Raw genomic sequence first — 24,686 nt, forward strand, 5'->3', positions numbered from 1 at the left:
ACTACTCCTAGTAGTACTGCTACTACTCCTACTCCTAGTAGTACTGCTACTCCTACTACTCCTAGTAGTACTGCTACTCCCACTCCTACTACTCCTAGTAGTACTGCTACTCCTACTACTCCTAGTAGTACTGCTACTCCCACTACTCCTAGTAGTACTGCTACTCCCACTCCTACTACTCCTAGTAGTACTGCTACTCCTACTACTCCTAGTAGTACTGCTACTCCTACTCCTACTACTCCTAGTACTGCTACTCCACTCCTACTCCCAGTAGTACTGCTACTCCTACTCCTACTACTCCTAGTAGTACTGCTACTCCCACTCCTACTACTCCTAGTAGTACTGCTACTCCTACTCCTACTACTCCTAGTAGTACTGCTACTCCCACTCCTACTACTCCTAGTAGTACTGCTACTCCTACTACTCCTAGTAGTACTGCTACTCCTACTACTCCTAGTAGTACTGCTACTCCTACTCCTACTACTCCTAGTAGTACTGCTACTCCCACTCCTACTACTCCTAGTAGTACTGCTACTCCTACTACTCCTAGTAGTACTGCTACTCCTACTCCTACTCCTACTACTCCTAGTAGTACTGCTACTCCCACTCCTACTACTCCTAGTAGTACTGCTACTCCTACTACTCCTAGTAGTACTGCTACTTCTACAATGGCTGTAGTATGAGGAGCAGCTGACATGTTGACTCATCAGTATTCAGGTGTTCCTACAACAGGTGTTTGCCAAGAGGCCGTTGAGCAAGGCTTCCTCGTGGTTGCTGGTGACGATGACTCAGGATCCTGTTTCCAGTCCGTCCTTAAAATGAATCTCAGACACAACATCACCATGAGGCTCATGGCAGCCTCTGGGGGAGGCTTTAGTCCACGCCCCACTGCATGCTGGGATACAGCTCAGCCCACGAAGGATCAACAGAGGAATGAAACAGCATTTTTAGGAAAAAAGAAAAAAGATTGTCGGCCGACCCCAGAAGATGCTGTGTTGGTGCTTTTGTGTGAACAGTAGTGATTTTATAAAATAATTAATCCATCTTTCAGTATTCTTTAAAAGCATTAAAATGACTGAACATATCTTTGTCCAGAACATCTGCATCATAGCTGGAGCGTAGCTCCCAGCTCTGGATTAACGGATGATAAGTACGAGTCAGTAATACTACCACGTTAAAGCAGTGGTTCTAACATGCCGCTGGGAGACGCCGATGACGCCGTGACGCCTGACTTCTACACAGTTCTCTAATCTTGGCCGCTCTTCAGATTTCAGCCTATCCCAGAATTCACATGTGTGCCGACGCTGCACGCAGCAGCCAATGGCAAGGCGGGGAGGAAATGGTCTGGAAGGCTGTCAGGCAGGAGCAGTGAATGACCATATATGGTAAAATCTGCAGTCAGCAGGATTGAGCGGCAGAGGAGGCGGAGGGAAGCGAGCAGGACAGAAAGAGAGCCGGTCATGGAGCCCTCATGAGCCGGAGCACCGCCTCACTGTGCACACGCCCGTTAGCAGCAGCCGAGGCTGAGCACTGGATGAATGGTGCATTGTGGGAACACACACCTGATATCTAACCATCCGGTTCTGAGCAGAGGCAGCACTGGAAGCACCGGCGTGGAACACGCCTTCTACGTCACGGCCGTTTAGGTCTTAAAAAAGAAATGGACAAGAGGAAACGAAAGATGCCAACAACCGACAAAATGACTAACCCACCATCTACATGGGCAATGAAAGACACCGATGGCAAAACCAGGAGCGAGCGCATGGGATTTTAAACAATGGCATGCTTAGATAAATCAAAGAAGGGATATTAACCACAGCAACTGGAATGATTCACTTCTCACTAACCCAGCAGACAAAGAGCATCAGGATGTTTCACTGAACACTCGCTAGCTGCTACTTTCACTCTCACAGCTTCCTTCATATGGAAATCAAGGAATAAATTAAGCATCCTGCTAAGAAATAGAAAGGAGGAGATTGAAAGCACGAGGCAAGGGAATGACACGAGCTGAACGTCTGTCCTCTGGGAGCAGCATCAGGTCGGAGTCACAGGAGCTCACCCCGCCACACACATGGCTCCATTGGCTCAGCCCTCCGGACCCAGAGCCACAGCATCACCCTCCACATGGAGAGATGCTCTGCCATACAAGTTTAAATCCATGAAATTAGAAGAAAGAGGAGGTTTCAGAATATAGGGTTAGGGAGCCCTGTTGGGGGGTGGGGAGCTCATCATTTCAATGATTTAACCTCCCGACCCGATTGTGTCAGTTCAACAAAGACAATGCCCAGTCGCACATGGCTTTGTTGTGAAGGGGGGAGGTGCGTCGCCACACTGCCCCTCCCCCCGCCGCCGTGTGGCCGTGACAAAGAGCTGCGCTGGGAGGACGCGTGGGACAAAGGGCCGACAGCTGCCACCGAGACGGGGAGCCGGACGGATGCGCCCTCGCATGGGGACGAACCGTGTGCCTTCAAACTAAATGAGACCGGGTGATTCAACCTGGACGCTTCAGACAGTTTCATCCGCAGAGCCGCCTGAAGCAACGCGTGAGCAGTCGGCAGAGCAGGAGCACTCACATGTGACGTGACCAGGGCTCATGGAGTTAGCTGGACCACTTTCAGGAGACGTCAGGCTTTTCGGTTCCACCGAGCAAGTTTTGCAAAATCATATTGCAACACATCCACAAACGTGAACCTGCTCCAGCGCAGGCTAACTTAAGTTAGCTGGATAGGCTAGCTCCCTTCCTCAGAGACCCTAGTGGTGAAAGAGTGGTATTAGTAGATGAGCGTTTCATCGGGAGAGAGTTCTTCCCGGACACGAGGGTTTGATGTTCTGACGTTTAAAGCAGAAAGTGGTTATTTCTTCCATGGTGGAAATTATAACCCGTTTCCACGGAGTGAAGCCACGCCCCCTCTCCAGCGTGTGAGTGTGGACTCGTCCGATCTGGTGCCACGCTTCCCGTCTAGCCTCCCAGCGGTGAGATGTTCCATCGTTATGGTGCGGAACTCCTCATATCGTCTCCTGCTCGTCACCGGAGAGAAAGAGACATGAAATGAATGCTGTTCCCATGTCTCAACAAGAGACCCTTTACAAGTGGTTTGGTATCAATACATACTTGTCACTGTCCAAAGACTTTTCATAAACAGAACTATTATTCTTAATAAAATGGTATTTCCCTTTCAGCTCGTGTCTCAATACATTGCCTGTTGAATTCAGGAAAACACGAAATCTGAAGGATTAGTCTACGCCTGCCAGCCTGGATGTGGGAACATTTAAAAATCCAGAGTTTAATCTGGCTTGAGGACATAGCCTGAGGTCTGCTCTGCACATAAAGACCTCTCACAACTGTTTCAGTCGAGTAGTGAAAGTAGACCTTGTTCAATAGACACCAATACTGGACCTGGGACCTTCATTCAGGCCCAGAGGAGGGCTGGAGGAGTGAAGCTGGCCACGCCTGCTCCCCCTGTAGTCCTGAATGAGGCGGGGGGAGGTGGAGCTGACGGATCCGGTCCCCCATGCTGATCTCACATGACATGGCAGTCCACCGGTGTACACCAACCGCAGCTCCAGGTTAGATCCCTCAACAATATTGCACTTGTGTCACTCACTATGGGATCTGCAACTTGGCCACGGCATGGAGCTGCCAAACAGAAACTACAACAACCGGCAGGTCAGCACTAGGGCACCCAAGGGCCCCTGGGAGACGTGCCAGAGCCCCCTGTTGGATCTCTAGTGCACCGGAATTACACCAATTATGACAGCAGGGATGAAACCCAAGAGGGAGGGATGAATTCACCCAACCACGTTGTTTACAGCTAAACACTTCCAATGCCGTCTTGCCGAACCCAAAAGTAATTCAAGATGGAGTTGAGCAATTCCTTATATGGAGACAAGGATCAGGAGCCTGCGGCTCCAGCGCTTTTGAGAAGTCCGTGCTGTACACATGAGGGAGTGTGAACCAGCCTGTTGCTCCACATGAAGCCCAAGGCACACCGACAAGAGTCAACAGCTTCCGAGAGGCAAAGTCTTCAATGCTAATTATTATTTACTGAACAAAACATGGGAATGGGTCATGAACCAGAGGAATAAGATCAATCCTCATTTCTTTGTCTTCAACTCACCCAATCTGTTAAGCGTACGTTTACATTCAGCCCAGATCTGATCCCAGAGGCATTCCTTCCCTCTGTCGTCACTGACAATATAATTACATCCCCAGATCTAAAAATATACACACTTCATTTGATCGACTTAAATCATCTGGAAGAAAAACATGACATGCATAACTGCACTAACAAAAAGGTGTCCTCTAAAAAAAGGGTTAGCATTCCACAGTAACACAATGTTTGCAGGATAAAAGACAAACGGTTCAGGTGATGTTGGTTGACCACCAGACAAAATGCAGACCGGCAAACCTAAATGTTTATTTCACCCCACAACTCGTTATATACGGGAGACACGATATTGAGAAGTGTTATTAAAGCAATATTAAACTATTTTAACCAAAGAAAACTCAAACAAACTTTCTGATTTCACCAGCAAGCTACTAAGAGCTGTTTAACGAGTGGAGCGAGGGCTCCTGGCGGCCTGAAGAGGACCAGCCTGACCAATGTGACAGTCAATACCTTGACGTGGTGCAATGAGACTGACCTTTTGAAGAGGAAGAACGAGGAAAGCTCCTCCACCGCTGGCCTCAATGATTAAGGCAACAAACTTGGGGTTGACTGCACAGAAGGAGCTGTCCCATGTGACCCGTGACACCCGGATATCATCGTAGCATTGGTCATTTTTTGCCGCCTGGCCAAAGACGTGACGGAATTTGCTCTGCCGTACAACTCGTTTCATATCTGTGGAAAGAGGAGAGGATGATTTAACACAATGAATACAGAGAGAGACTTAAATCAGACTTGAGAACATAGGCATCCCCAAACGGATCATGTTGCAGAGCAACGACCCGCGGCTACTTGATGCTTGATTTTGTTAACTTGAAAAAATCAAGTGAGGAGGTGCCTGGCAATTTGACAAAGCAGAGATTCTTGATTGTTCTGTTATTATTGATTTCAGGAAATGTCCAGCCTAATCCTGGCCCTGTTGATATTACACAATGTAATAGCAAGGAAGCTTCATGTTTTAACACTCCTGCTGATTTTAAAGCAAGGGCTGGTCTAGGTTTTATTCATTTGAATGTACGCAGCTTAATTGCCAAACTTGATATTATCCGCATTTGGGCAAGCTCAACTGATGCAGATGTTATTGTTATATCTGAATCTTGGTTGAGTAAATCTGTTATGGACAAGGATGTCAATATTGATGGGTATACTGTTTATAGAACTGATCGACCTAATAGGGGAGGTGGAATTGCTATTTTTATAAAAAGTAAGTTTCATGTAAAGGTGCTACTCTCTAAATCAGTGAGCAAACAATTTCAAATGTTGGCTCTTGATCTGGAGGTATCTAAAAGGCTTCATATTACTGTTGTTGGTTGCTATAGGACACCATCAGCAGTCAGTGAAGCTCTTCCCTCTTTAATGCAACTCATATCAGGATTACATTTTAATGAAATTGTTTTGATTGGTGACTTCAATTGGAACTGGTTAAAACCAGTGTCTGATCATTTTAGGGCACAATGTGATTCACTAAATCTTTTCCAGATTGTTGACATGCCCACTAGACCGAATCTTAAATGTCCTGAAAAATCTTCTTTGATCGATCTTATTATAACTAATGTCCCCCATAAATATTCTCCTGCCAGTATTTTCGCAAATGACATTAGCGATCATTGTGTTATTGCCACAGTTAGATGTACAAAAATTCCCAAAACTAAGCCACGTATCATCATAAAGCGAAATATGAATCATTTTGTGGAACAAGGGTTTCTTCATGATCTCTTTTTCTCTGACTGGGAACGAATTAACCTCATTGGTGATGTTGAAAGTGCATGGAAATTCTTTTATGATGGTTTTATTGGAATTATTGACAAGCATGCTCCTTTCAAAAAATGCAGGATAAAAGGCCGTGATACTCCATGGTTCAGTTCAGATTTATCCAAGATGCTACATGAGCGGAATGTGGCTTGGGCCAAAGCAAGGGGTTCTGGTCTGGAGTCAGATTGGCTGCTTTTTAGGCAACTGCGCAATGCTTGTACAGTTGCAATTAAAAAAGCTAAAGCTGAGCATTTTTTAAGTGAAACGTCAAACAACCTCAACAATCCAAGACTGTTTTGGAGGACAATAAAATCCTTATCTGGAAGTAGAAATGGTATTGAGCTTCCCGCTTGCATTGTCAAGGACTCTAATGACATCTCTGACAAAGCCATCATGCTGGACTGTTTTAATGAGCACTTCATTGCCTCTGGTTCCCTGTTTGACACTCTAAACCATCCACATGAGAAATCCTCTGCTTGTTTGGGTCGACAGGAAACTGTTGGTGAGTCTTTCAGTTTTAAGCCTGTTACTGTTACTGAAGTGCACAAAGCCCTTAAACTTTTAGACACAAGAAAACCGGCAGGTCCGGATAACCTAGAACCATATTTTTTTAAGTTAGCTGCTGATTTTATTGCACCCCCTTTAACATATATTTGTAATCTTTCCTTACTTTCAAACGAAATTCCCCTTATATGGAAGTCTGCCTTTGTTCTCCCCCTGTTAAAAGGAGGAGACCCCACACTTTAAAATAATTACAGGCCTATCTCCAAACTGTCTGTTTTAGCTAAGACACTAGAATCCCTTGTGAGTGAGCAACTTAAGGAGTTTTTAATCATAAACAATATTTTATCTGTCTATCAATCAGGTTTTAGAAAAAAACATAGTACAACCACAGCAGCGCTAAAGGTAGAAAATGATTTTATTGAATCTTTGGACAATAAACAACACTGTGCAGCCCTTTTTATTGATTTGTCCAAGGCTTTCGACACTGTCGATCATGCAGTAATGAAGCAGAGACTTCTTACTATTGGACTGTCAAAACATACTGTCTGTTGGTTTGAAAATTATTTATCAAACCGATCACAGTGTGTACAGGCTGAAGGCATCACCTCGAGTTCTCTTGATATAATAAAAGGTGTGCCACAGGGTTCAGTCCTTGGACCACTTTTATTCACAATTTATATTAACAGTATCGGTCAAAATGTGCCAAATGCCAATTTTCACTTTTATGCAGACGATACTGTCATTTACTGTTTGCTCCTACACAGCATCAGGCTCTCTTACACTTACAAACAGCCTTCGATACTGTGCAACACTCTTTTAATGAGTTGAAATTATTGTTGAATCCTGATAAAACGAAGTTGATGATGTTTACAAACTCAAAAACAAAGCCATTAAACCTTCCAGCTATGATTTCATTTCAGGGCAATGTGATTGGGTCTGTATCATCATATAAATACCTGGGATTCTTGATTGATGACTCTCTCTTTTAAACCTCACATTCAGCAACTTGTGAAGAAGTTGAAAGTGAGGCTGGGTTTCTATTTCCGAAATAAGTCTTGCTTTTCTTTGAATGCTAAAAAGAGACTTGTTGCTGCTACTTTTATGCCTGTGATTGATTATGGTGATGTCTTATATATGCATGCATCTTCTCAATGTCTCCACTCCTTAGATACTGTCTACCATGGAGCATTGAGGTTCATCACTAATCTTAAGGCTCTGACTCACCATTGCTCCCTGTATGCGAGGGTTGGTTGGACCCCTCTGTCCATCCGTAGACAAAATCATTGGCATGTCCTTATTTATAAGGCTATTCTCCACGACTTTCATCGTATCTTTGGACGCTAATTCAGCTGAAAACCCTGGAAGCTACCATCTTCGCTCTGTGACCTCTGCTCAAGGCCTCCTCTTGCTCTCCGTCCCTCACGTCCGTTTGGAAATGGGGAAAAGAGGTTTTAAGTTTGCTGCTCCTGCGGCTTGGAATGTGCTGCAGACAGACCTGGGTCTCCGGGAGCCGGTCTCCTTAGGTGTTTTTAAAAATAGATTGAAAATATTGGAGGGAAATTCATCTAGCTGTAGATGTTTTATATGACGGAGGTATGTGCTCCTGTGTGAGCTGGGTTGTGTTGGCTTGAGTCTTAGTTTTGGTTTTATTCATGCTGTGATTTTGTTTTTCGTTTTATATATTGTCTGTCACTGTTTTATGTTGTATTGTATGGAACTTTGTGTGACGTGCTGCTGCTGCTGTCTTGGCCAGGACACTCTTGTAAAGGAGATTTTTAATCTCAATGAGGCATTTCCTGGTTAAATAAATTTAAAATAAAATAAAAGAAGAGGATTACCAACTCATCCTGTAGCTTGAGAATATAAATGTGATATTCAATTTTGAAAGCGGGAGGATGACGTGCGAGTCTGATGGTTCAGGGTCATTGCAACGCGCTTTAAAGGAACTACTGGGACAGTTCACCACTCTAAAGGCTTCTCTTGGGTCAGAAACTGGGAATAAAAATAATAATAATAATAATCATTTATTTTATATAGCGCTTCTCAAGGCACCCGAAGTCGCTTTACAGAGTCCAGAAGTCATACACACACAGTCATCCCGGTGGTGGTGAGCTACATCAGTAGCCACAGCTGCCCTGGGGCAGACTGACGGAAGCGTGGCAGCCAATCAGCGCCTACGGCCCCTCCCCCAATCAGCACCTACGGCCCCTCCCCCAATCAGCGCCTACGGCCCCTCCGACCACCACCAACATTCATTCACATCCATATGACCGGGGTGAGGCTGCGGTGCATGTCTTTACGATGGTGGAGGAAACCGGAGGACCCGGAGTAAACCCACGCAGACACGAGGAGAACATGCAAACTCCACACAGAAAGGACCTGGGACGACCGGGACGACCGGGATTCGAACCCAGGGCCTTCTTGCTGTGAGGCGACAGTGCTAACCACTGAGCCACCGTGCTGCCCATATGATATATTCTAGCCAAAAGCAAAGCCAGGTCCCCGAACACTCACTTCTGTCTCCTCAGCCTGTGACCACACAGCAGGCGTCTACATGTGTGCCTCTGTGTCGGAGACACGATGGGAATGAGGACACTTCATCGCAGGGTGCCTTGAAAAGAAGAGGCGACACCTTTTGTGCCATAGCCGGACTTCAACAATCCTGAAACAGTCAGGTGTCGACTAACAGTCTGCTGGGGACTCGGCGATGTCGAGGGAGTCGACCCGTCGGCAGCAGAACGGATGGATCGAGAGGATCGGCATCAGAACCAGAACCCAGCTGGAGAAACCCTCCAGGGACAGAAGTGCGCCGACACTGATGGACCAGATGGCCGCTGCAGTGAAGGACACTTATCTCTTGTTTCTTTTTAAAGAGTGGAGTTTTGGCTGAGGTTGTGATGCTCGTTGTTGTCCCTGGTGTCTAGTTAGCTCCATTGCTAATGAAATGGACAAAACAAATGGGCTTGATGAAATTCTCAATTCTCATTTCACTGCCATTTTCTCTTTATCTTCAGTTTTGCCAAATATAAAACATCTAAAATACAAAAAGGGTTTATATGTGGCGCACTTACAAAGAGCCACTTATACGGAAATATAGGACATAGCCAATAAAAACAGAAACCGACTTGGTAGCTCGTTTGGCTAAAAGCTTCACCAATACAAGAATCAGCTGGCAGACGAGCGCTTTGGAAAAGAAGCTAATTCAAAAGCTACAACGCTCAACACAACAGAGCACTTCCAAAGATGATGGAAAGCTGGCCAGTTTCAGATAAACTAAAAAAGGTCAGAACCAAATGGTCCAATCCAACAGACAACTTGAAGAGCGATGAAAGCTCTTCAGTGGCAGGGTGTCTACAGGAATAAACCAGTGAAATTTAAGACTTTTTAAGACCACGTCTAAATAAAATTTAAGACCTAACGTACGAAGGAAATATACATGAATCTAAATTAATTAATTCAAAGTAAACACACTGATGTCTGTTCAAAATTAACAGTATGGTGTAATGCAAAAGGATAACACAAATGGCATTGCTGTTGTAAATTATATTTATTAATACATTTTCAGAACATTTAAGTCCCATGAACAAATGTCTATAAAATCAAGTAAATATATTTTTATAATACGTGCAACATAGTTCCTTTTGAACAAAAAAATCTATAACATAAATAACATTTCCAGCTGCTTTTAAAATGCAAATATATTTACATAATAGAATGTATGTGTGTGTGAGCGAGTGAGTGAGAGTTCTCATGTCTCTATGTGATGGATGTTTGTGCACAGGTTCATGTCTCCTCCTGAGCTTTTGTGAATATACTAGGAAAACAATCCTTTTCAAACTGTATGAATACAAAAACTTCCAGTTGACATTTGGTCCATTCTCCTGGAAAAAAGAAAGAAAAGGCAGACATTAGCCAAACAACAGTCAACACATCTCTTATGACACCACCACTTCAGATTAATGTCAGACTGGATAAATATGAATGAAAACTATTTTTTACAAATGAAGCAACGTGACCCATCCCTTGAGCCTAGTGAACACTATGGAGACATATTGACAGGTAAACACCACTCTACTACCATTCTAAAACTATTTTTAATTAGTCTAATTAATGTGTAGTGCGCCTATGCATAGCTGTTATTAACTTGACACATGAGTAAAGCTTAACTATATGATACACATATACATGAGGATAGTTAATACATATATATTTATGGCAGACTTACTTTGAGGTGCTGAAGTAGGTCCTGGTGTCACGGCCCATGAGCTCCACAGGATCCTGACTGGACCGGGTCATTTCACCAAGAGCGCACATGAAGTCCAGCTGTCTGCTCGCGGTGGTCTGGTTCAGAGTCTCGTGGAACAGAATGAAGAACGCGCCGCCCTGTTGGACTTCGGTGATGAGCTCTTCGTTTCACGGCGCTGGATTTCCTCCGGTGACCTCCAGCGTTGTAGCGTTGACGTCGTTGCTGGCGGCGGAGCAGCAGCTAGCCCCGCGGGCTGCTGGCGGCCTTCGCTAGTCTCTGTGCTTCTTGCTCTGCACGTGAGATTCCACCGCTGGAAAGTCTCCCGACACATAACGCAGCTTCAGAAGCATTTCACCCACCGTGACCAGAAACACTCGTTCTTTTCAAGCCGTTGTTGAACTTGCATCCCCCATGTTTTCTAAAGTAGCCGATGCTTCACGTTGTAGGGGATTGATGGGACCGAATACGCGGGGCCCCTTTAAGAGAAGGGGCGTGGCCCCGGTGACACCAGAGACACCGCAGAGCGACCGGAGCAAAATACGGACCTGGCGGAACAGATTGCCTCATATTCGTAATTACATGACACCCAAAAAATTTAAGACCAATCCAATCTGAATTTAAGACAATTTAAGACTTTTTAAGGCCTTATTTTTAGGAAAAGCAATTTAAGACTTTTTAAGACTTTTTAATGCCCCGCGGACACCCTGTTCAGTGGTCTTTGTTCCTCAAAGCGTCCTCTCGTCCTCTCGGTTGCACAGCTCCCCCACATGACACACACAGGAAGTGCTTTGGACATGGGTTTCCATTGTGTGAGAGAGACGGAGAGGGAGAGCAAGAAAAGCTCGTATAGCAAGTTTATGACAGGACGAGGATAACAACACAAGCAGGAAGTTCTTCCTGCAGGGATGTGGGCGTGTCCGACAGCCCTCTGTAAAACACATCAGGAATTACAACGCTTCATTTCTCCAGACAAGCCGTGAGCTGAAGGCCTGCTTCAGTGGATGAAGTGTGAGGCTCAATCTTCCCTCATGGAGGATGTTCCAGTTCTCGTATCGTTACATAATAAAGTCTAAATCCTTCTCTCAATGTATCTGGAAAGCCTGATGCACACCAGGAGCAACAGACTGATATCCAACGATTGACAATCTCCAGAGATTCTGGTAGAGACACAAGTTAAAATAGACACAATGAGTTGGTTCTCACAGAAGGTGTTTAACGGGTATGCAACGCTGTTATTGTTGGTTAGCATCTGCTATCAACCCTCTAGCCGCCACAGCTCCCCGTCACGCTGCTGGCGCCGCCGCGTGCTGCAGCATCCAGCCAGAGGCAGGCTGGCCGTGTATCTGACGGCGACAGCGTTCCTGTAGCGTGTGCTTCCCTATGCCATCAGAATGATATATATGGCTTTAGTGCCGCAATAGTCATACAATCAAACTGCCGTCATGAGTTGTTGATGCATTATTGTATGCAAACTAAGCATCGCAAATGTTTGCCAAAGGCTGGACGAGGCAATAACAGGAGTAATGGTGCTTGGGGGAGGGGCTTGGGTAAGAGCCCCAGGGCCCACAGTCCTTCAGCCTGCTAATCACATTAATTTTCCTGGTTTACTTAAGCAAAAAATGAATAAAGACCCTTTAGAAGTAAGATACTGGGGGGAATAGAACATGATTTTGAAGAAATTTGAATTTGGCATAATATGTTAATCTAAATTAAATGTCCAGCAACAAGAGACATAGATGTGTTCAGAAGATGTGCAGAGTCCAAGTTAACTTCAAGCCATGGGACCCGGCTGCAATGGGTCGACTCGGCACCGCAGGAAGAAACTCAAGAGGAAGACAAACATACCTCAACATATTGATCATCATTTCACTGTTTAACTTAAGTTATTTCTCTACATTTGGAATTACTACTTAACCTTGTGAAGAATTGAGCATTGTAGATGTAACATGCAGCACGATGGCGTGGCTACCTCTGACCCAAAGGAAAACAGATGTTTTGGGGGCATAACATTGAACCATTGGATCAGTCAACGTGTTTTCCATGTTGGTAAAAACCGGATGGTCACATATCAAATCGAGTGCAGTCGAGTTTCACGATGATGTCACTGTCTAATTCCCCTTTAAATCAGCTGTTTGTGGTCCGACCCAATCATCTAGGCATTCTTATTGGTGACACACCGAACCACACGGAGCCACCCAGCGCCTCCCGGTCCAACAGAACCAGCTGCCAGACACCCGGTCGTCTCGGCTCTGTTCAGTCGCAGTGGAAGAGGAAAGAGTAAAGAGTTCATCGGTTCATGCAGGAGATCTTCATAGTTTAACAACTCTAGTGTGACTAGCCTTTACAAAACAAGCAGAGGTTCTTGAGGTCAGTCGGCCTGCAGTCGCACGCTGACGTAGCTCCACTAGCATCACGCTCTGGACCGCCACTCTGAAGGAGAGCAGGACCCGCTCCAACATGATAGCTCAATGTGACTCGTCATACAGTCACAGAAACACATCAATATGTCTTTTACAAGACCGCCAAACTGGGAAGTTTAGATATGAAACCTGTACAAAGAGAGGCTTTGCTAGCTCGCTGTACAGAGGGAGGTCGGAGGTCAGGCGGGGTCGGGTCGCAGCGACTATGCAACGCCGGGTCTTTGTGAGAAAGCCTCGTCGGATCCAGACGATCCTTTCAGGGAGAAATCAGCATTTCTTAGTCACTGGATGCTCACCGTGGTTAGCAGCCATTCCAGCTGATACATGTGGCGAGACAGAAGAGGAACAAACAAAGCAAAACATTAGGGGTCATTTCGGCAGGGTCATCATTCATTTGTATACAGTTGGGGAAGTTACCAATTAATACATTTATATCAGGAGAACGGGGCTGGCCGAGGTGCGGAGGAGACTTTAGGCCAATGTGTTGGCACAAGCTAAAGTATGTGCATTTATTAATTTGTTTATAGGCCAACAAATGCACACATTGGCTGTTAGGAGTCAGCGCTGCATTGGATGCAGTTATTGCACATGTTGTAGCCGGTTCAATAAAAAAGGAAAAGTGAAGTCAGGTATTTGTGGTCCTCTGGTTGGACCGACTCCAGCGAGCCGTCCTGCAGCCTTCGGGGACGCAAGAGGAGCAGTGACCCGAGAGGCCACTGGTTCTGATTGGTTCTGCTCAACCCGGCAGAGCCTCAGCTAAACGGCTAACTTCCTGTTAGCTTATGTGCTACCACAGAAAGACCAGGAACTAGAACACACACTAAAAGACTGGCGTCCCTTCTCCTGGACCACAGATACTAGGGATGCACCGATCTGATCGGCGCCGATCCATATCGGCCGATATTACCGTTCTCGGTTTTGATCGGCGTTCTCAAAATGGCCGATCAGATGACATAAAATCTGCGAGAACTATCAGAGACGTTTCAATCGCAGCGCATCGCAATGGAGACGATGCGCCCGGCGAGGGCCGACAGAGGTCAGAGGTCAGAGGGGATCCTCACCACCGAGCGGCTCCCCGTCCCCCGAGTTGAATCTCTGGGTCGACTCAGCCGACTCTCACATGTCTGCCCCTAGAGATGCTCACGCTAAACACATTCCATCGGGAGCTAAGAGGGTTTGATCAAGTTAGCGGAAAGAACCACGTGAAACAACATCCGTTTTTCAAAATAAGATGTCGACAAATCATACACGAACAAATAAAAGTAAACAATGAACTGATTTTGTATCTTTAGAGATCGTTTCTGAGATTTAGCTTAAATTATGCTAACATTAAAACATTGTTACTGTACCAAGGAAGAGTTTCAAAAAATAAGTCAGACTTTTGTATGTTAAAAAAAGTCCTGTAAATAGATTTCCCCAAGAGATCCAGGAAATGAATAATGCAGATGTGTTCCATACATACCTGAAATCCCCATCACTGGCAATCAATCAATTTTAATGTATCAACTAGGAAATTTTTCAAATTAAAAGTCCTAAATGTTTAAAGAAATCTGTAATTTCTTTAATGTTTGAGGTGCTTTATATATGTATTTCCTCATAGTCCTCAGCAATAATGCTACAGAATAAATAGAATGCTTCACTCGACACCGTGATCGGTGATCGGTATTTTCGGATCGGCAGATACTGATTTCAGTGATCGGTATTATCGGTGATCGGCAGATACTGATTTCAATGATCAGTGATCGGCACCAAAAAACCTGATCGGTGCATCTCTAACAGAAATGAAAAAGTGGCATCTTTCAAAATAAAAAGACAACTTCCAAATAACAGGAGGAGCCAAATTTAAAAAGTCGACTGAATCCAGTCAATCAATATTCAGCTTTTATGATCCACTTCCCAAACATTAACTTCAGAATAACCACAGCTCACATTCACATGCAACATGTCAACAGGGCTGTGTGGAGGCAGGAGAGACAGAGAGATGGAGAGAGACAGAGAGAGAGACCTTAGGTCTGTCTCTCTCCTGAGGTTGACAGCTCACTGATGCAGCCGTAACTCAACCAAAAGACTTTGTTGAGTAAACCAGACTAAAGTGGGCCAGCAGACCCTGATGGGACTAAAGGAGGTCTATGGACCGCCTGGGCCAGCAGACCCTGATGGGACTAAAGGAGGTCTATGGACCTCCTGGGCCAGCAGACCCTGATGGGATTAAAGGAGGTCTATGGACCTCCTGGGCCAGCAGACCCTGATGGGATTAAAGGAGGTCTATGGACCTCCTGGGCCAGCAGACCCTGATGGGACTAAAGGAGGTCTATGGACCTCCTGGGCCAGCAGACCCTGATGGGTCTAAAGGAGGTCTATGGACCTCCTGGGCCAGCAGACCCTGATGGGACTAAAGGAGGTCTAAGGACCACCTGGGCCAGCAGACCCTGATGGGACTAAAGGAGGTCTATGGACCGCCTGGGCCAGCAGACCCTGATGGGACTAAAGGAGGTCTATGGACCTCCTGGGCCAGCAGACCCTGATGGGATTAAAGGAGGTCTATGGACCTCCTGGGCCAGCAGACCCTGATGGGACTAAAGGAGGTCTATGGACCTCCTGGGCCAGCAGACCCTGATGGGATTAAAGGAGGTCTATGGACCTCCTGGGCCAGCAGACCCTGATGGGATTAAAGGAGGTCTATGGACCTCCTGGGCCAGCAGACCCTGATGGGACTAAAGGAGGTCTATGGACCTCCTGGGCCAGCAGACCCTGATGGGACTAAAGGAGGTCTAAGGACCTCCTGGGCCAGCAGACCCTGATGGGACTAAAGGAGGTCTATGGACCTCCTGGGCCAGCAGACCCTGGTGGGACTAAAGGAGGTCTATGGACCTCCTGGGCCAGCAGACCCTGATGGGACTAAAGGAGGTCTATGGACCTCCTGGGCCAGCAGACCCTGATGGGATTAAAGGAGGTCTATGGACCTCCTGGGCCAGCAGACCCTGATGGGATTAAAGGAGGTCTATGGACCTCCTGGGCCAGCAGACCCTGATGGGACTAAAGGAGGTCTATGGACCTCCTGGGCCAGCAGACCCTGATGGGATTAAAGGAGGTCTATGGACCTCCTGGGCCAGCAGACCCTGATGGGATTAAAGGAGGTCTATGGACCTCCTGGGCCAGCAGACCCTGATGGGACTAAAGGTCTATGGACCTCCTGGGCCAGCAGACCCTGATGGGACTAAAGGAGGTCTATGGACCTCCTGGGCCAGCAGACCCTGATGGGATTAAAGGTCTATGGACCTCCTGGGCCAGCAGACCCTGATGGGACTAAAGGAGGTCTATGGACCTCCTGGGCCAGCAGACCCTGATGGGATTAAAGGAGGTCTATGGACCTCCTGGGCCAGCAGACCCTGATGGGATTAAAGGAGGTCTATGGACCTCCTGGGCCAGCAGACCCTGATGGGACTAAAGGAGGTCTATGGACCTCCTGGGCCAGCAGACCCTGATGGGACTAAAGGAGGTCTAAGGACCTCCTGGGCCAGCAGACCCTGATGGGATTAAAGGAGGTCTATGGACCTCCTGGGCCAGCAGACCCTGATGGGACTAAAGGAGGTCTATGGACCTCCTGGGCCAGCAGACCCTGGTGGGACTAAAGGAGGTCTATGGACCTCCTGGGCCAGCAGACCCTGATGGGATTAAAGGTCTATGGACCTCCTGGGCCAGCAGACCCTGATGGGACTAAAGGAGGTCTATGGACCTCCTGGGCCAGCAGACCCTGATGGGACTAAAGGAGGTCTATGGACATCCTGGGCCAGCAGACCCTGATGGGTCTAAAGGAGGTCTATGGACCTCCTGGGCCAGCAGACCCTGATGGGACTAAAGGAGGTCTATGGACCTCCTGGGCCAGCAGACCCTGATGGGACTAAAGGAGGTCTACGGACCTCCTGGGCCAGCAGCGCTGATCACTTGTTATTTCAGTGGAGGACAAGAAGGCTCCCACAGAGATCCTCCTGACCTCAGACACCAACAAGTGCTCAACAGCAACGGAGAAGAACCGCCTGGCGCTGCACGCTTCGCCCAGAGCCAGGACCAGAGGTACTCCAGCGTGCGGGAACCTAGCCAGGACTATGACAACCAAACGGTCATGGTCTAAAGGAGGTCTATGGACCTCCTGGGCCAGCAGACCCTGATGGGAGCACGGTGGCTCAGTGGTTAGCACTGTCGCCTCACAGCAAGAAGGCTCTGGGTTCGAATCCCGGTCGTTCCAGGTCCTTTCTGTGTGGAGTTTGCGTGTTCTCCTCGTGTCTGCGTGGGTTTACTCCGGGTCCTCCGGTTTCCCCCACCATCATAAAGACATGCACCGCAGCCTCACCCCGGTTCGTATGGATGTGAATGAATGTTGGTGGTGGGGGAGGGGCCGTAGGCGCTGATTGGGGGAGGGGCCGTAGGCGCTGATTGGCTGCCACGCTTCCGTCAGTCTGCCCCAGGGCAGCTGTGGCTACTGATGTAGCTTACCACCACCGGATGACTGTGTGTGTGACTACTGGACTCTGGACTGTAAAGCGACTTCGAGTGTCTAGAGAAGCGCTATATAAAATAAATGATTATTATTATTATTATTATGGCTTATTCTCTACAGAACAAGAGTGAACTATATAAAACAAGCTGAATCAGCCGTATATCTTTTCACCAACTAGTACGTTGGTTCAAGCCGCCCTCGATGTGAGAGAACATGAAAATCAGCAGCTTCAGGCCAGCGTGACGATGACGTCTCCATCAGTTATTTTAACTACCGGTAAAGATGTGCATGCAGGTATTTCCTTTTCTACTCCAAATGTTTTTATCAAACATGCCGAGTGTAAATACTTATCCTGAAGTGGTATTGCTATATGTGGTGGTGACAGAAAATAGACCCGTTTCTAACAACTGGTTGGACTTTACAGTAAACGAGTCCTCTCCCAGACTTTAAAGGTCAGAGACACTGAAGTAAAGACAAAGACGCTTGATGCGCCGTGCTAATAGACTACAACCACAGGTTTTCAGAAATACTCATGGATCATTTAACAAGAGAACATAGCAGCTGATGCATGTGCATCCCATGTTAACTACCATGTGAAGCTTGATGCCTGAAGCAGAAGAGTATTCCCGTGGTCATCTGTTTCTCAACTTGAGCCAATAGAGTCCAAAGTCGAGCTCAAGTCCGCGGCATGCATGAAGCCCGGGGTGGAAACACGCAATCAGCCCATAAAGCACGGCTGCGCCCTGTTTCAAACCAGTCTTATCTGCTACACCTTTCATTTAGCCACTCCTTTGTTTGTTGGTGCTTGTCGTGATATACCTGCTCTGTGCTTCTTGGGGACCGACAGTCCAGGTCCCTGAACAGGCCAACAACGGTCGCCTCGTACGTCTACAATACAGGGTGTGTGCTGCGAGTCTATTTACAGTATGACTGTGCATGTTCCATAGTGTGACTTTAGAGACCGTGAGTAATGGCTAGCGCGTTGCTCCCCTCGCCACCACCTCTCACCAGTGCTCCCCATACACTGGTATCCTCTTGCCAGCGCGAGACGCCACCTGAATCCCCTTCCTGTGGCCGAGGCCACCATTGTGATCAGATTGCAGCTACATTCCAGTGCTTTCTGCAACAATGAGATAAGATGCTGTTCTTTCACCTTTAGTGACCATGTGGTACGTCCTCCGCTCAGTTCAACTAAACCATTTACACACGGGTGTTTCCAGGAATGTGACTGTATTCTTTATCGGAAACGACCTCTGCAGACACAGGAGCCATGTGGCTCAGGGTCCAACTCAATGCTGGAGAGCACATAGAACCACGTACCAGGTCCAATCACGGTCCTCTCTGCAGGTGAAGGTTAGGCACACTCACCAGTAGGGATGGGTATCGTTTGGGTTTTTTCCGATACCGGTGCTAAACCGGTACTTTTAAAACGATACCGGTGCCTAAACGGATTTTTTTTTTTTAAACGCACAATGAGGACATTAAAAACCTCTGGGCATATTCCCTGTAGAAGCCGTTATCATGGAGCACTGACACACAACGGATATCAGACTGTTAACATCCACAATATATGTTCTCCATTATATGATGTGATATGTATTGTCATGTGCAGACTTTATAGGGTTAATCCTGTCACTGCGTTGATGGGCAAAGAGAACAACCAATCAGAGGGACTGAAGATGACACGTGACAAATAAAGCTTTGCTTCTGACAGCGAGAGTTCCACTGAAACAAAGTGACACCCAACGGTCTTTATTCCTCCGTCATTATATTCCCGGTAACACCGGGTAAACAGCCGGGACCGCTGGACACCAACACATCTGCTAGCAGACTGTCACGCTCGTAGCTCGTGTTAGCTACGAGCTAACGCTAGCTACGAGCTAGTTTAAGCATGGTTATAATGGCTAATTTATTATTTCTTGGGCTACTTTTATGAATGCAAGACTTGCAATCAACGTTACGGTACTAATCTGAGTTCAGGCTGCTCGTCATCATCGGTCTCCCCGTCGCGCCCAGCCTGACCCTAACCCTAACCCTCCTCTCAGAGTTAAATATGAGAGGCTCGCAACCTGCTGACAGGGCGGAGTCACCACAGAAGTTCACAACAATAGTTTTTTTCAATTTCAATCGGCTCAGGCACCGGAAAGAAGCACCGAAATGTGCGTTGCGTTTCGGTCCGGGTAATACCGGTTGTATTGGAACCGGTACCATATTGGCACTGGGTTCCGGTACCCAACCCTACCCACGAGTAGCACGGCAGACACTTAGACGACAGGATTTAACACCAGAAGTAAACAAGGTTTTGCAAACTTCGCATTCCAAAAAAGTAAAACGTGGCAGCTCAGCTTTTAGGCGTGGCCACCAGGAGGGTCAGTCCATGTCTGGATGTTAGTGCTGACACACGGGAGATTTTACTCCGGCACCATAAAGGTCCAGCTACGAGACGCATTCCGATTGACTCACCACAACAATGTCTGAGCCGGGGCTCGAAGCTAACGGAGCTAACGGAGTTTAGCCGGTGGTCGCTCCAGGTGCTCGTCGTCCGTACGGGAGGCGCTACCAGCTCACTCCGTATGAAAGCAGTGAACACGCTCATCACCGACATCATGGCGGAGCACACAGACGCTCGAGAACAACAGATCCACTCCACCCCGCTCAGGGAGACGCAACTCTTCTGTCTCTTTACACATTCAAATACTTGTTCAGAAATATATTAATGTTCTGAATATGATGTTGTTTTGAAAAGAGAACAACTCCTAAACTTTAAATCTTAAAAGTCAAGGTTTAAAAGACTCATTTTAAGTCCTATAAATGACTCCCAGAAGAAGCTCTAGTTCCAGGAGTGTGTGTAGGATTACTTTAGCATCGACAGCAACAGGAACAGACTCTACCAGGTTCTCTTTCCCATCAGCTGATCCACATAACACACAAGAGGAGAAACACAAAACTCAGAAGTATTCCAGCTGGAGGACATGTCCCTCCTCCTGATCCTCCCCTCCCCCAATGAGCACCAACCACGGCTCCATTTCCACAGATGTTGTCAGCTGTGGTGGGAAAGCCCAATGGAATAGATGGTCTTAGTCTGTGTGGATATGTGCAATTACTAAACGGTGAAGCATCACAAAGCTGGAGCAGGCACGTCGGAACAGGAGCGGCTTCAGAAACTCCTCTTGGATTCCAAGCAAACTTATTTAGTGTTTCTGTTAAAACAAGAATGAGTGGCATGTGCTCTTCTCTTCAGCCTCCAGCAAACCAACAAACAACAAGCATATCGATATGAACACACTAACTGTGAGGAAACCCTGATAGTGGAACTCAAAGATCATTAGAAGACTTTCTGCACGGACACAAACTGGTTCCTGACGTTACAGAACGCTCCATTCCACTGAGGTGAAGATAACTAATTGTTGACCAAATGTTTAGCTTATTTCCACGTGATTATTTCAGTAGCTTGATATGAGCACTAACTGTAAAGGGGCGATATCACGCTGCTGAGCTAGTTCTAGCCAGCACGCATTCCTGAGTGCAAACACCACGCCTGTCTGAACCGGTCCTCGTTACCCATGAACAATGACTTCAGACGGCAGCAACAAGCTGGACCTCCAACTACACTGATACACCCACGCAATGTTCTGAACCCCATCGTCACCATCTCCCTGACATGGAACACAGTTGAATAGTTAAACACACTTGTGATTCCACCACAGCGACATCAGCTCGATGCAGCCGAGAGGAACACTCCTTCCCATCAGGCCGACTCCCTCTGCTTCCTGACCCACTTCCTCCCTCTGGCAGAGAGGTCAGGTCCAGAGACCTGGAGCTGCAGTAGAGGTCCATGTGCCTGGAACGGCTAACAGGCCCCAACACAGCGGCAGTGCTGCTGTGTTGACCCCGAGGTCACCGACAGCCTTCACCTGCATCCACAGAGTCAACGAGGGAAACTCCTGCACCCCCAAAGCCATTACACAAGTCACCTGGTTCCAGCCCGGGGCCACAAGTCACCTGGTTCCGGCCCGGGGCCACAAGACACCTGGTTCCGGCCCGGGGTCACAAATCACCTGGTTCCAGCCCGGGGCCACAAGTCACCTGGTTCCAGCCCGGGGTCACAAATCACCTGGTTCCAGCCCGGGGCCACAAGTCACCTGGTTCCAGCCCGGGGTCACAAGTCACCTGGTTCCAGCCCGGGGCCACAAATCACCTGGTTCCAGCCCGGGGCCACAAGTCACCTGGTTCCAGCCCGGGGTCACAAGACACCTGGTTCCGGCCCGGGGCCACAAGACACCTGGTTCCGGCCCGGGGCCACAAGTCACCTGGTTCCGCCGGGCCACAAATCACTTGGTTCCAGGGGCCACAAGTCACCTGGTTCCAGCCCGGGGCCACAAGACACCTGGTTCCGGCCCGGGGCCACAAGACACCTGGTTCCAGCCCGGGGCCACAAGTCACCTGGTTCCGGCCCGGGGCCACAAGACACCTGGTTCCGGCCCGGGGCCACAAGTCACCTGGTTCCGGCCCGGGGCCACAAGTCACCTGGTTCCAGCCCGGGGCCACAAGTCACCTGGTTCCAGCCCGGGGCCACAAGTCACCTGGTTCCAGCCCGGGGCCACAAGTCACCTGGTTCCAGCCCGGGGCCACAAGTCACCTGGTTCCGGCCCGGGGCCACAAGTCACCTGGTTCCGGCCCGGGGCCACAAGTCACCTGGTTCCAGCCCGGGGTCACAAATCACCTGGTTCCAGCCCGGGGCCACAAGTCACCTGGTTCCAGCCCGGGGCCACAAGTCACCTGAGTCACCTGGTCCGGGGGCCACAAGTCACCTGGTTCCGGCCCGGGGCCACAAGTCACCTGGTTCCAGCCCGGGGCCACAAGTCACCTGGTTCCAGCCCAGGGCCACAAGTCACCTGGTTCCAGCCCGCCATGCGGCTCCTCTGGGAACTCAAACCAAACGGCTTCATCTCATGAACAAGCAAACGAGTCAGTGGTGGCGTCCAGAAGGAGGGGGGTCACCGGGAGGAAGGATCACAGGGAGGAAGGAGGGGGGTCACCGGGAGGAAGGATCACCGGGAGGAAGAAGGGGGGTCACCGGGAGGAAGGATCACAGGGAGGAAGAAGGGGGGGTCACCAGGAGGAAGGATCACAGGGAGGTTAGGAGGGGGGTCACCGGGAGGAAGAAGGGGGGTCACCGGGAGGAAGGATCACAGGGAGGAAGAAGGGGGGTCACCGGGAGGAAGGATCACAGGGAGGAAGAAGGGGGGTCACCGGGAGGAAGGATCACAGGGAGGAAGAAGGGGGGTCACCGGGAGGAAGGAGGGGGGGTCACCGGGAGGACTAGTTGGGTCATCAGGCTGCAGGTGGAATCTACTCGATGTGAGGATATGATGACAGTCTCTATTTTGTGTGATTATTCATTAAATATGAACGTGACGTTGGGATTACGATTGAACAAATCCTGACAATATTCCTTAATTTCACTGAGACAGAACTATTATTATTATTATTTTTAAATCCCTCAATAATGAACACTTTTAAATGGCAGCACAACTTATTACACACAACAAGAGTCCACGTCCAGTGAGTGACCCGGTAGAGTCACGCTATCGGTCCAGTTGTGGATGAAGCTGCTAGTCGGCTAACTAATGTAGCATCCGACATGAAGGGTTAACATCCAAACCTTCAATTCTGATGTTGATTAACACAAAAATATCTTATAGATGAAAGAGTTAATTATTGGATATTTGACTGGTTTGAGTCTATTAGCGCCAATAGCAACAGTCGGGGGGCCAGCGGCGGGGGTCAGGGGTCGGGGGCCAGCGGCCCGGTTGTGCTGCACCTTCTTGCGCGTGTGGTTCCGGGGATACGTTTCCTGCCGCACTGGTTAGCTCGGCGCACACCGCGTGACGCACGCAGCGCCATAACGCGCACATCGCGTCTCTCTGCCCACCCGCAGCTAAAGGAAGCGGCGGGGCTCAGTCACGGCGGCGGTTGCTGGTGAGAAACCTCGCGGCAGCGCCCGTTAGCCGCCGCTGGAGGCTCGCGCTAGCTAACACTGTTAGGACGATCCAGATTCATTTTAGCTCGCGCGTGCACTCTCGGCTGTAGCTTGAAAAACGAGGACGGATTCAACGGATGTGTGGGGGGGGGCAACAACCACACCGAGTGGATCCCTCTGGACCTAGTCGATCCCTCTGGACCTACCTTCTGAGAGGAAAACAAAAGTATTCCCGAAAGCTGCTCGCGCTCAGTCGTCCAACGCGGATCCTCTTGGTTCCTCCCTCTGCCGGAGCCGCTCGGTGCTCTGTGCTCTGTGCCCGCCCTGCCGCGGGGCCCCGCCCCCTCGCTCGGCTTGGCGAGGCGCGTGTGGCACAGGGCCGGTGACGGACGGCTCAAACGTCCAATCAGAGCGACGTGTTGATAACAAGGGAGCAGAAGTCCCGCCTCTTGTCTCCAGGTTCTCAGACAGCGAACATCAGCTCACTCGAGTCCTCATGGCGGCTCATTTGATCTCATGTGCTAGTGACACTCCTAGCATCTGGTTTTGTCTTTTTACCATATTTTTAAAAATCATTATCTCCCTATTATTATTATATTATAAGAGAAAGTAAGTCCTTGATCCTTAGATTTTTTTTTATGAAGGCTGCTGCTGATTTCCAGTAATACAAAATCTAATAGTCTGTTTGTGATATAGTGAAATAATAGAACATGCTTATACAAGATTACTGATCTCGACGTAATTTTGTAAAACATCAAAAATATATTCAGATTCCCCTGAAGAACACGATGTACCACACGCGTGTGACTGCCCCACAAGATGGCGGTGTTTGACACCTCAGAGTGACGCAGACCGTTGACAGCAGAAAACAGCTGTATTACATCATCCCATCGTTCTTCTCTTCACCCTCTTCTAGCCTTGTACACAATAATACACTTTATCTTTACAGCACTTTTCCTAACCAGGTTAGAAAGGCTGGTTCAAGTGTTGCTGGTGAGTCTGGCCGCCCAGCTGACCACCGTTGATGAGCAGACTTCAGAGGAACATTGCTGTTGAATAACTAATGTCTCTGATTCATTTATCGATGTCATTTGCATATGTTCTGCTCATCTGACAT

General features: G+C 48.1%; 1 protein-coding gene and 1 long non-coding RNA gene across 5 annotated transcripts in view; both read right to left on the bottom strand.

Annotated features, from left to right (window-relative positions):
- coro1ca (coronin, actin binding protein, 1Ca) overlaps window positions 1-23,864 on the bottom strand; it is a 39,391-nt gene extending 15,527 nt beyond the window's left edge. For 2 of the 4 annotated variants that reach the window (XR_008832242.1, XM_056418500.1), the window contains exons 1-3: window positions 23,776-23,848; window positions 13,385-13,405; window positions 4,645-4,841 (exon numbers count right to left, since the gene is read on the bottom strand). Coding sequence is in view for 3 of the 4 variants with exons in the window: in XM_056418500.1 (XP_056274475.1) it covers window positions 4,645-4,841; window positions 13,385-13,400 (213 nt within the window). In the remaining variant the exon portion in view is untranslated. Of the gene's footprint in view, window positions 1-4,644; window positions 4,842-13,217; window positions 13,353-13,384; window positions 13,406-23,775 lie in introns of those variants that run through there. The other 2 variants (XM_056418501.1, XM_056418503.1) reach the window with 2 other exon arrangements.
- LOC130196407 (uncharacterized) lies at window positions 8,437-13,210 on the bottom strand. The gene is made up of 2 exons (XR_008832245.1): window positions 10,648-13,210; window positions 8,437-10,303 (listed from the first exon to the last, which is right to left on the bottom strand). It is a non-coding gene; the product is annotated as an uncharacterized LOC130196407 (long non-coding RNA).
- Window positions 23,865-24,686: the final 822 nt, after the last annotated feature.

This window comes from Pseudoliparis swirei, chromosome 7, assembly GCF_029220125.1.
Source record: "Pseudoliparis swirei isolate HS2019 ecotype Mariana Trench chromosome 7, NWPU_hadal_v1, whole genome shotgun sequence".
Lineage (NCBI taxonomy): Eukaryota > Metazoa > Chordata > Actinopteri > Perciformes > Liparidae > Pseudoliparis > Pseudoliparis swirei.